At 50.8% G+C, this 12,026-nt stretch overlaps 1 protein-coding gene across 11 annotated transcripts in view; it reads left to right on the top strand.

The window, feature by feature from the left end:
• Nucleotides 1–12,026, top strand: part of LOC114894041 (band 4.1-like protein 1) — a 127,762-nt gene that overhangs the window by 112,208 nt on the left and 3,528 nt on the right. For all 11 annotated transcript variants that reach the window (XM_029220213.1, XM_029220212.1, XM_029220210.1 and 8 more), the window contains 4 exons: nucleotides 3,275–3,361; nucleotides 4,125–4,208; nucleotides 6,206–6,286; nucleotides 6,597–6,713. In XM_029220213.1, the coding sequence (XP_029076046.1) occupies nucleotides 3,275–3,361; nucleotides 4,125–4,208; nucleotides 6,206–6,286; nucleotides 6,597–6,713 (369 nt within the window). The remainder of the gene's footprint in view (nucleotides 1–3,274; nucleotides 3,362–4,124; nucleotides 4,209–6,205; nucleotides 6,287–6,596; nucleotides 6,714–12,026) is intronic.

Here is a 12,026-nt window from a genome sequence, read left to right as displayed (position 1 = left end):
CTCTGCCCAGTATGGGGAGTGGAAGAAAAGATACTGCCTGTTAGAACTCATTCATCGAAATAATAATCACAGGCACATCTAATGGGCTGTGCCTTTGTGTTTAGGTCCTGGGCACACAGTGGTGAACAAGGTCCAGCTCTCCCACTTCCTGGCTGGATGACCTTGGGCAAGTTACCCAAACCTTTCCAGACCTCAGTTTCCACTTCTGGAAAATGGGGTGAGGGGAAATAATAGCATATCCCCCAAAGGGTTGACGTGATGCTAAACTAAGGTAATCTATGCAAAGCCCTCCAAAGAGTGCCTGGCACATTACAAGTGGTCTGTAAATGTGAGCGGCCGTTACTTTTTCCTGCCTTTCCTAGGGGGCATAGGGTGTGGAGTGACACTGTAGGAGCTGGGGAAGGCTTTATCTAGGCGGTGACATCTCAGCCATTCTTGAAGGATAAATTAGGGTGCAGTCATGGGAGGAGGTCTCCTAGGCTGTGGGAACAGCGGATGTAAAGGCAAGGATGTGAAGGAGCATAGCATTTAGGGAAAGGAAGTGGTCAGTGAAGCAAGATGTCAAGTGTGTGTGGGGGGCAGTCAGGGGGAGAAGAGGCTGGAAAGGAAGGCTGGGCCAGGGCTTGAAGGGCCTCGAATGCCATGTATGAAGTTCAAACTTCATCCTGGAGACCATGGAGAATCACTTCAACTTTTTAAGTAGGGGCATGATGTCATCAGATATGTGTTTCTGTGTTTTAGAAAGATTACTCTAGCAGCCCGTGTGGGACATGACTGGAGCAAAAGATTCCTTCCCTTGGGGGCGTGGGTCCCTGTTTTTATTCTCCTTCCTTCCTTCCCCTCCTCCCTCCTTCCCTCCCTCCTTCCTTCCTTCAGCAAATATTTATTGAACACCCACGATGTGTGAAGTAGTGTGCCAGGCGCTGTGAATCCAGCTCTGCGGGAGACAGACAGCATCTCAGAGCCCACATTCTACTGGGAGAGACCGGAAGAGCAGGCAGGGAACTAGTTTAGGGGCGGGGGCAGGGCCAGGGTGCGAGGAGTAGGAGGCTGACCAGGAGGTCAGGGTTGAGGGTGCCTGGAGGGAGGAAAGTACAGGATTGGGTCACTGGTAGAACGTTCAGGTGATAGGAGGAAAGACGGGCCGCGACGCCGCGCACCAGCCCCGCTGGTCTCCGAGAGCGAGCGCGGCCCTGGGAACCTGTTAGAGAGGAAATTCCCAGGCCCCGCCCCAGACCTATTGACTCAAAAGCTCCGGGGCGGGGCCCGGCGGGGGGGGGGGGTCTCTGTTTTCACAAGCCTTCCAGGTGACACCCCTCAAGTCCGAGAAGCACTAATAGGAACAAGGAGCACAGAGCGGGGTTGCTCTTTAGCGGCAGGTGTGTACTGGGGGTGGGAGGCAGTGAATTCCATTATGAGTCTGAGGCGCCTGAGGGACGTTTCTAGGGGAAAGTGTCTAGGCAAGTCTAGGGTTCAAGCAAGAGCTGAGCTACAGATAAAGCGAGAGGGGACAGTGGCCTCGATGAGGCAGTGGAAGCCTTGAGTGGCTGAGGCGTCCCAGACAGAGGCGGCGAAGAGGAGAGCCCGGAGTCCGCCGGAGGAAGGGCCGGGGGTGGAGATGGCGGTGTCACCTTAGCCACGGAGAGGGGCTGCGCCTCCTAGAGGCGGGAGAGGGAACTGGCTGAAGATACAGGAGAGGCAGGCGGAGCAGCTGGCACCTTGCGGTGCCTCCGAATGACCTGTGTCCCCATCAGTGTGAAGGTGGAGGTGAGGCTTTTCCGGGAAAGAGGGGTCAATGGGAGAAGAAGAAGCTTGAAGGGAGAAGGGCCTGGAGGGACAATAGGATTCAAAGGGTCTAGTGGCTGTTTCCTACCCTGGGAGAAAGGAAGCATTGAGCCCAGAAGGCTGCCCTTTTAAGACCTGCTGCTGGGCCACATTCTGGGACTGCCTCTGAGAAAGTAAGTGCCTTGTGCATGGAATGCCAGGTAACCAGGCCACCGACAGCCTCAGCTGGAGGCAGGCCTCGGGGAAAGGTGGGGCGAAGACAGAGGGCTTCTGTCCTCACCTGTCGCCTGGCAGGCAGATGTACTACCCTGCAGCCCACTGGGGAGCTGCAGAATGGACACAGCTTCTGGGCCCCAGGACAGACAAGGCTGATCCCTAAGATGGGGCAGGAAGTAGGAGGTAGAGGCCAGCAGCTGGGCCCCTTCCAGATGTGGGCCAGTAAGTCTAGGGCCAATTCCAGGAGTATCTAGCAGTTAGACTCCAAGGTAGGACCAGGAGAGCTGGCTCAAGGGCAAGCGTTCCAAGGGCAGAATGGCATGGCAGAAGGAGTGCGTTGAATTTGGAGTCTGACCAACTTGGGTCTAAATCCAGGCTCGATCACTCACTTTCAGGGGGGCTTGAACAAGCCACTTCACATGCCCTGACCTTCCAGTTTCTCAACTATAAAACAGGAATATTAAAACAATTTCCTATGGTTGTTCAGAGGCTTAAATGAGATCATGCATCCTTAACACAATACTTAGCACATAGCGAGTACTCAGAAAACAGTAGTTAGTATGTTCTTAGTAGCCAGCCTGTACTCCTATATTAACCTGACAGACTTCCATTTGCAAAGCCCTTTCTCCTCTGTTATCTTCATAATGTCTCTGTGAGAGTGGGACAGGGGTCCCCTTTTTAAAAAATTTCTTAAGACTTTATTTTTTGAGAGCAGTTTTCAGTTCGCAGCAAAGTTGAGAGGAAGGTACAGAGATTTCTTGTAGACCCCCTGCCCTGGCACACATACAGCCCCCACCACCAACCCGTTATCAACACCCCTACCAGGATGGGACACTTGTTACCACTGATGAACACACACTACAGGGGTCCCTTTATGTAGGTGAATCCATGAGGCCCGGAGAGCGGAAGTGGCTCCGTCCGGGTCACGTGGCTGGAACGTGGCAGGGCCAGGACCAGAACCTGGATGTCTCAACTCCTTTGTTAGTGCTTCCAGGGGGCAATACCGCGTCTTGTTCACCACAGTGTCCCTCACGCCAGGCACTCGGTAAATGTTTGTTAAATGAGTGGGTAAGTGTGTAAGCACGTGTGTGAGCGAGCGAGTGAGGGATGAACAAGAGCAGACTGGACTGAACGATGCCTTCAGCTCTCTGCTTCTGAGAGAAGAAGCACTATTCAACCTTGTGGCCGTGAGAGCTGCATGGCCACGTGCTCCAGCCATCCTGAGGGCCCGCCCACCTGAGATCTGGCCCTCTGAGCACTATTGTTTCCCCAGGAGAACAGTCTCAAGTCCGGGAAGGGGGCAGCTGCCATGATCCCAGGCCCACAGACGGTGGCCACGGAAATCCGTTCTCTTTCTCCGGTAAGTGGGCAGGGCCAACCCAGGCTAGGGGACTCCAGGCAGAGAATGTGGACGCGGGTCCACAGGTGGCCTGCAGCAAGTACGGCGTAGAGCGTGGGAGGCTGCCCCTTTAAGTGCAGCACCAGGAAACGGCATCACATTCAGATGCCCACAGGGCTCCCTGGTCCCCGCCAGAGTCTCATCCATTGGTGGTGCCTGTGATGTGACAGCTGCTTTGCATCTGCTCTCCTTACTGACCAGGAGGAGCAATGGACTAGGGCTGCAGAAGCTTGGACTCTGGACCCAGCTCTGTTGGTGGCTGCCTCAGTCGCCCACATCTGTCACTGTGAGGTCTCTTGCAGCTCCTGTGTTCTCCAGATCTGTTGTTTTCATCATTTAGTCCCAGAGAGAGCACGTTCCCAGCCCTGACAGGGTGGGGGATTGGGAGGGCTCTGTGTCCACCTTGGATCCCTCTGTTCATTCTTGTAAGATGCCAGGATTCTTAAATTCTAGGGTCTTGTTAGGATTCTGGACCTCAGGAATCTCAGGTCCTAGGAATCTTAGATTCCAAGGTTTGAGGATATCATGGGTCTAGCATTCTGAGGATTCCAGTATTCCTGAGTTCTTAGACTCAGTGGCTCAAAGCATCTTGGCTTCCAAACTTCACCTTCATGGGACCCCCCACACCCTGACTCCTCCCTTGGTTTACCCCACCCCCGCCCCCGTCCTGCAGAGTCCAGTGTCCTCACCTGAGCCCTGGGTGGGGGGTGGTTATATTCTGCAGATCATCGGGAAAGATGTCCTCACCAGCACCTACGGCGCCACCGCGGAAACCCTCTCCACTTCCACCACCACCCATGTTACCAAAGTGAGTAGCAGCAGGATGTCGTATGCCCCCAGCCTGGCTGTGGGGCTCGGGAAGGTCATTGCCATGGCTCTGCCTTGTAATGTGGACAGAGAAGACCTGCGGCGTTCCCAGTTCCTGGGAGCTTTGTTCTGTGATAAGGGTTGTCCTAGGTGCCGACCTGCCCTTCAGTGTTGACAGCCAGGCTGGGGGGATGAGACCATCTCCTTGGAAGAAATTGTGAACCGTGGCATTTGCGCCTTATAGATCCTAAGTGCTAGAGGGATTTAGAGGGGGGTGATTGAAGGAAGGCTCAAAGAATGAGGAAGGGTCTTCTGGAAAAAATGGGGTTTGTATAGGGTCTTGGAAAGCCAGGGCGGACTCGTGAGGGAGGATGCAGACGTTCTAAGCCCCAGGGAAGATGGGAACAGAAACCGTGTGTTTGCTTATTCATTCACTGAGCAAATGTTAGTGAGCATCAACCTCACACTGGCCTCTGGGCTGTGGGCTGCTGGAGGGGCTGCAAGCAATGCACATGGGGAAACAGGAGAAGTGGTCTCTGTCAGGAAGAAGCAGCACGTAGGGGACGTAACTGGGAAATTAGGTTGGACTGGAGGTAGGGGAAGCAGAATAGAGACAAAAGACAAATCCCAGGACAAATGTGACAACAGAGGGTCTGAGTCTGAGAGCAATTGGAAAGCCATCAAGGTTTTCAAGATGGGGAGTGACCCAGTGAAAAGGGGTTTAAGGAGAGGAGATTAGGTCCACCAGGATGTGCAGGCAGATGGGAGAAAGAAGAGAGAGAGAGTCTCTCCATAGAGAGACTAGGGATGGAGGGCCTGGTGCAGGGTGTGGGAGGAAGAGCCAGGGCCAAAGAAGGGAGACGTTCCTGGTGAGACGGCCATGACTTAGCCCATGAGGACAGAGGGCTGAGGACAGGCTGGCCAGCATGTCCATGCCTGAGTGGCCAGGGCCCAGGGCAGGGATGGAGGCCTGGAGGAGAGAGGCCAGAGAGCCAGGATGAGTTGGAGGTTTTGCTCAAGCATCAAAGGAGGAGTCTGGTAGGCAGCGCTGGCCCTTGATGAGCACAGACTGTCCCAGCCCTGCCCGCTCCCATGCAGCACGGTCCCCAGAAAGCACCCACTCCTACCAAAAGCATCAGTGAGCAATGATGACTTCACTGAAAGCTTTATGGAAAGGTGTTCCATCACACACCCCACTGCATACAGCTCAGATAACTCTTCTCCCCAAAGTCCCTCCTAGCCCTGCCAACTGGGAGCCCCCCTCTTCTTTCTGTCCACTCCTGACCCCAGCTGGGGTTTCCCTTAGCCACCACCCGCCTTTAATATGCCAAGCAAGTAGGTCCTGCCCCATCTTCTACTTCTAAACTTGCACCCGAACCCCACCCCTTCGGAAAACAGTGGCGGTTTTAAGCATACGTATAAGCATCATCAATGCAGTTTTCTAGTATTGTTTGAAGTCATTTAAAGTAGAACCTTGTCACCATTCACATTTCATTCATGTGTTCATTCGACAAATCCGCATTTAGCACCTGCCCTGGTCAGGTTGGACAGGGGAGTGGGGGAGGAGGGGATCCAGAGATGAACAAAACACAGCCCCTGCCCTCATGAGCCCCAGCCCAGTGAGCAGGGCCAGGTCACACACACAACGTCAGTACAAGGCAGAGAGGCCCAGGACCGTGAGAGATACGAACGTGCCGCTCAGGGAGTACCGAGGCAGGACGGAAGAAGGATCGCTCACCAGGGTCAGGGTGACAGCATTTGAACCGGGCTTGGAAGAGCTAGAGGGGGCAGCTTGGTAGTTGGGGGAGTGGTGGCAGCCAGGCAAGATGTGCAGTCTGAAGTCCCAAAACCAGAAAAAGGAGAAAACCGAGGGAGCCAGGAGAGAAGGCGACTGCTGGTTTCAGCCTTGCCCTTGAGGGATGCTTTGGACCGGTCCCCTGTCGAGGCTGCTGCCCCAGCAGGACCCAAGGCTGACCTCACCTCCCTCTCCCTCTGCAGACTGTGAAAGGAGGATTTTCTGAGACGAGGATCGAGAAGCGGATCATCATCACCGGGGACGAAGATGTCGATCAAGACCAGGTATGGGGATGCGGAGCATGGTTCCCAGTGGCACTGCCCAGGCCCCAGGCCCCCCCGCCCCGTATTGGTTTACCCATGGACGGCTGCATCTGTGAGCAGAGATGTCCACTTCCTACTGACCCTGTCCAGAGGAGAAGCCCTCAAGGACGAGGCACTGAATGGGAGTCAGAAGGAGCCAGAAGACCTGAGCTCTGGCCTCTCGCCTTAACTCCTGGTCCTCAGCTGTGTGCTGGAGGGGCCTGTTGGTCTACGTGGCCTCTCCCGTATTCCATATGCTCTGACTCCTCACTTTGCCGTTCTTTTCCTCCAGGCCCTGGCTTTGGCCATCAAGGAGGCCAAACTGCAGCATCCTGACATGCTGGTAACCAAAGCTGTCGTATACAGAGAAACAGACCCATCCCCAGAGGAGAGGGACAAGAAGCCACAGGTGAGGCTCATGGGGCTCAGCAGCCATGAGACGGAGGAGAGAACAAGGTCCTCCAAGGGGCATTTCCATCTGAGGACCCACCAAGAGGCTTGGTCCCCAGCACAGCTCTGACCTCCCCAGCCTTCCTGGTTTGGGGCTCCAAGTGGAGAGGTAGCTCCCTCAGATACGACGAATCAGAGTGCAGAGGGGAAGGAAGGCTGGTTCCTTGGTTTCTTTGGGGTTTCAGGCTCCAGACCCAGAAAAGTAAATCCAGGAGTGGTCAGAACAGGGGAGAGAGGATTGACAGTGGGTACTTAGGTGGGACAGACAGAGACAGGCGTACCCTCACTGGCCATTGCCTGTAGGCTGGAAGTCGGAAAAAGTCCTGCCAGGCCCAGGGCCACATTCCTGTCCCTGACTCTCTGTCTCCATCACTGGTCACTGGATGTTGCCAGGGAGGAATTTTTTTTTTTTAATTGAAGTATAGTTGATTTACAATGTTGTGCCAATTTTATTTTATTTTTTAATTTTTTAAATTGAAGTACAGTTGATGCCAAGGAGGAATATGATGGCCAGAGCCCTCGATCCCATCTGTCTTGCTAGAATGGAAACCCTTCTCAGGCCACCAGGGGCGAGAATCTTAGGGACCCCAATCCTTACTCTTTCCACTGAAGGGCTATCAGTGCCTTCGTGAATAAGAGGAATGAGATGGTGCTGGAGCAGAGAGGTCTTTTAGCAGCTGAAATTGGGGGAAGCTGGGGGAAGGGTTCTGGCCCATCTAGAAGTTTACTGAATTTGGTCAGACCGATAATAAGAAAATCTCACAGACATTGAATTGAATGAAATAAGTCAAACACAAAAAGTACATACAATGTGAGTCCATTCATAGGAAGTTCAAAAACAGGCCAAACTAATCAGTGATGGTCAAAGTCTGAATATCGGTTCCTTCTGGGCTGTGGCATTGACAGGGAAGAGCCACAAAGGGAACTTCTAGGGTGCTGGAAATGTCAGCGTCTTGAACTGGGGGGGGGGTTGCATGGGTGTGTATGTATGTAAAAGTGGACCAAGCTCCACACTTAGATTTGTATACTTTACTTACTTCACACCGTATACCTCAATGAAAAATAAATGCATTTCAAAGTCCCCCACAAACAGCAGGTCTCCCTTTTGTCCTCTTCCCTGATGAAGAAACCCAGTGTTTTCTAGAAAGATACAGAATGTTTCTTTCTCATCCTTTGATTACCACCCCCTTCGTGTCAGAAGGAAAAGCACTGAACTTCCTGCAGTGACGGAAATGATTTTCTGTGCTGTGCAGTGTAGGGGGCCCCTAGCTGCACACAGCTGTTGAGCACTTGAAACTGGCTAATCTGAAATGAGATGCACCTTGAGGGTAGAATAGGTGCCGGAAAAAGGAGTATAAAATAGCTCGGTAATTTTTATATTGATTACATGTTAAATGATAATGTTTGGCTATATTGGGTTAAGTAAAATACATTATTAAAATTAATCTCATCTGTTTCTTTTTACTTTTTCATGTAAATTAAAACATATGAATTTTAATTTAGAAATTAAAATTTTCTATATAGCTGGAAAATTTTAGAAAACCAGAAATACTAGAAAATACTGTCTAGAAAATCTATTATCTAAAAAATTTAAAATTCCGTCTGTGGCTTCATTTCTATTGGACAGCGCTGGTCTAGAAGATGTAAAAACTGATCACGGGCAGAGCCTGCCTCTCAGCCTTTCTCAGACTTTCAAGTAAATTGTCACTCCTGTCAGTTGCCCAGTTACTGTTGCTTTTTGTCCCCCAGATCTCAGAGTGGTAGAGTGTAGGTCACTTGCCAAGCTGGTGCTGGGCTGGCAGTATCAGCTGGGGAACACAAATACTAGAAAACTATTGCCATAAAGTCTGACTTAGAAGTGCTGGGCCAGGACCTGGGAATCTTTATTTATACGTTGGTCCTTAGGAAGTCCATGCGCAGCCAAGTGTAGGAGCCACTGATGCAAAGAACTCTGTGCTGGGAATCAGGACCTGACTCCATTCCTAGCCATCCTGCTGACTTGGCTGTGTGGCCACTGGGGTCTCAGTTTCCTCATTTGCAAAAGGAAGAGATGGACAAGACCCCTTCCAGTTATGTACAGTCCTCTGGCTGTGTGTTTGCTTTCCTAGCTTCTCGTATCTTCTCCATTCCCCGTCTCACTCCTCCTCGTCTTTCCTGGGGCATCCCAGCCAGCCCCCCAGGCTCCTGCCCACCCGCGTTCCCTGGCCATTTAGAGCTCTCGTCCCAGCCTCCACGTCCTGCCCACCCCATGCAGTCTTTCACATCTGCCCGCCTCACTGCTCCCTTTGCGGTCCTTCCTCCTCACCCCTCTTTTAGTCCTTTCTTTGCTGCCATTGTCCACGCATCACCACACACCCTCTGTCTCTCTTTTGGATCCTTCTGTAAAGGTCACCTTGTTATGTTGTCCTGGAGAAACAGAAGTTTCTCCCTTGCCTTTTCTGCCCACCTGCTTTCCCATTAGTTATCACCAAGTAGGAACCACCTCTGACTTTTAATATAGTCAGACTCACTGATTCTGGGGGAAAGGTCTTCTCTGAATTAGAAAACTCTTTTTTAAAGTACTTGAAAAATGTTGGTTTGATGGATGGATGCATCTTGGCACCCGGGATGGTAGTCCTGACTCGAATCTCAGTCCTGACCGTTATTAGCTGCGCAACTTTGAGCAAGCTCTTTAACCTTCTCGGCCTGTGTTTCCTCGTCAGCCAAATGACAATGACATAGTAACAATTGCGGTAACTTATGGAGTCCTTACACTCTTCCAGGCACCTGGCTGTGCACTAGGCACAGTACCGTCACCTGCTCATTCATTTTACAAAGAAGGGAACTGAAGCTCTGAGATGTTAGGCGATTTGCTCACAGATTTGGAGCTGGGAACACAAAGACTTGGTTAGAGAGTCAAACCTCATCTGTTAGACTCCAAAGCTGCCTTATGGCCTTAATCTCCTGACCACGCTGACTGTTCACAGTATCTATCTCATAGGGTTACTGAGATCATACATCTACAGTAGTAAGCACCGTGCCTGGCACATAGTAAGTGCTCGATAAGAGTTAATTATGACTATGATTACTATTAACACAAAGTAAGCTAACAGAATGCTGCCCGTTTGGACTCTGCTGTAATAAACAGAAAAATACATGATCACACAGTATTGTTTAGATGTCCCCGGTCCTTCTGAAGTGTCTGTGGGCTTTAGAAGATATCCCACAAACCCAGAATCACGTGTACACTGAGTTTTGGGCAGGTACTTTATTAATCGATGAGGAAACTTCAGGTGAAGCCGGCACTGTAGGAAAAAATCCTCAGAAAGTAGCAGAATGGAGTAGCAAGAACACACCCAGCTTTGGACTCAGAAAGTGTGCCCAGAGGAACCTGCCTGGGCCTCAGTTTTCTAACCTACAAAATGGAGTTAATCTATTAAACTGGAGCTGCTGTAATAATTAAACAACATCTAGGAGTGTCAGAGTCCTCTCAGGTTGCTATAACAGAACACTGTAGACCGGGTGGCTTAAACAACACACACTTAATATCTCACAGTTATGGGGGCTGGGAAGTCCAAGGTCAAGGTGCCGGCCAGTCTGGTTCCTGGTGAGACCCTCTTCTGATTTGCAGACAGCCATCTTCTCTGTGTCCTCACGTGGTGGAGAGCAGAGAGAGAAGTTATCTGTCTCACGTCTCTTTTTATAAGGGCACTCATCCTATTTATGAGTGCCTTCTAAAGGCCCCGCTTCCATATACCATCACCTTGAGGGTTAGGGCTTCAACATGTGAATTTCAAGGGGACATAAACATTCAGTCCATAGCAATGATGTACCAGGTGGTATCTCACATACAGAACGTGCTCGGTGATGTGAAGCTGCTTCCTTGTCCCAATAGTTTTGTCATGTTGAGGGGTTGATGAGAGCCCTGAGCAAGTCAGACCCTAAACTTCTATCACCAGCCTGGTGCATGAGGCCCTGTTTCCACGTGGGCATCCATCTTGCCAGTCATCTTCTCTCCCCTCCCTGAATCCTCCAGGAACACCTGTCCCTGCTCCAGTAGATTTCTTTATGAAGTTCTTCCTCCTTGAAGTTCTTGCTGTGACTGTGAAATCACGCCCATCTTAGAGTCTTCTCTTCTCTCCCGGTAACTCACAGGCCAGATGTGTGGCTTCTGCTCCATCTTTGTTCACTGGCCCGTCTCCTCCACGCAAGACCTGTCTCCCAAACATTGCCAGCAAGAGGGCAGCATCCAGCCAGCTTCCCAGAGCTTTCTTACTTTCAAATTTTTAATTAAATGGCGGTGGGGATGACCTATTCCAAAGCAGGAGCCTAGGGTTCTCGTCTTGTTTCTGCCACCAACTTGCTAAGTCATTGAACCCTCTGGGCTTCGGTTTTCCCATTTGTCAAATGAGCTGAGAAGGATCAAATTTCTACAACTCCGTTAGCACCTGACCATATGTAAGTGGCAAAGAGCAGGGACAACATGCCACTTGTTAAATGGTTTGGGGTAGTTGCTGTGTGTCAGTCATGGTGTTGGGCCCTGGAAAGACAACAATAAGTAAAACACAGCCCTTGCCCTCAATGAGATCGAATGTGGTTAAGTTAACAACAATAGTAATAAGAACAGCCAGTATTTACTCAGCACTTACTATATGCTGAGCCTTGTCTTGAATCCTCCCTACAACTTCGTGAGGTGGGACCCATTTTACAGAGGGAGCAGCTAAGGTCTAAAGAGGTTAGGAAACTTGCCCAAGATGACAGAGCTAGTAGACTGTGGAATGGGATTTGAAAGTAGGATTGTCTGATTTCAGAGCCCGTGCCCCTTAACCACTGAGTTTTGGAGTCAAACCTGAGTTGGAATCCAGACTCCAGTTTCTTTACTTAAACACTCCTCTGTGGGGTTTAACCCCCAGGACACAGCAGGCAGTGGCAAACAGAAGGGAAAGACAAAAAAAGAAGATCTGCAGTCACGACTAAACATTTCTTAGAACTGAGAGCAGATAGAAAGACAAAAGGAAACGAGTATAATCTTAGCTTTCAGTGTTCAAGGAAACTTGGACAAATTTTCCAGCCAAAGTAAAAGATACCACCTGCCTGGAAACAACCCAGAAAACACGCATGGCCTTTGGAGTCAGAGTCAGACAGAGGTGGCTTCAGTTCTCAGCAGCCACTTTCTTACAAGCTGTGTGGCCTTGGACAAGTCACTCTATCTTCCCTAGTCATAATAAATGGCACACGGTAAAGACAGGGAAGACAACCTCTTGCCATGTATTTAAAGATGAGTGACAAAAGT

This window comes from Monodon monoceros, unplaced genomic scaffold, assembly GCF_005190385.1.
Source record: "Monodon monoceros isolate NGI ecotype Baffin Bay Population unplaced genomic scaffold, NGI_Narwhal_1 Super_Scaffold_13, whole genome shotgun sequence".
NCBI lineage: Eukaryota > Metazoa > Chordata > Mammalia > Artiodactyla > Monodontidae > Monodon > Monodon monoceros.
This window is presented reverse-complemented; position numbering and strand designations above follow the sequence as displayed.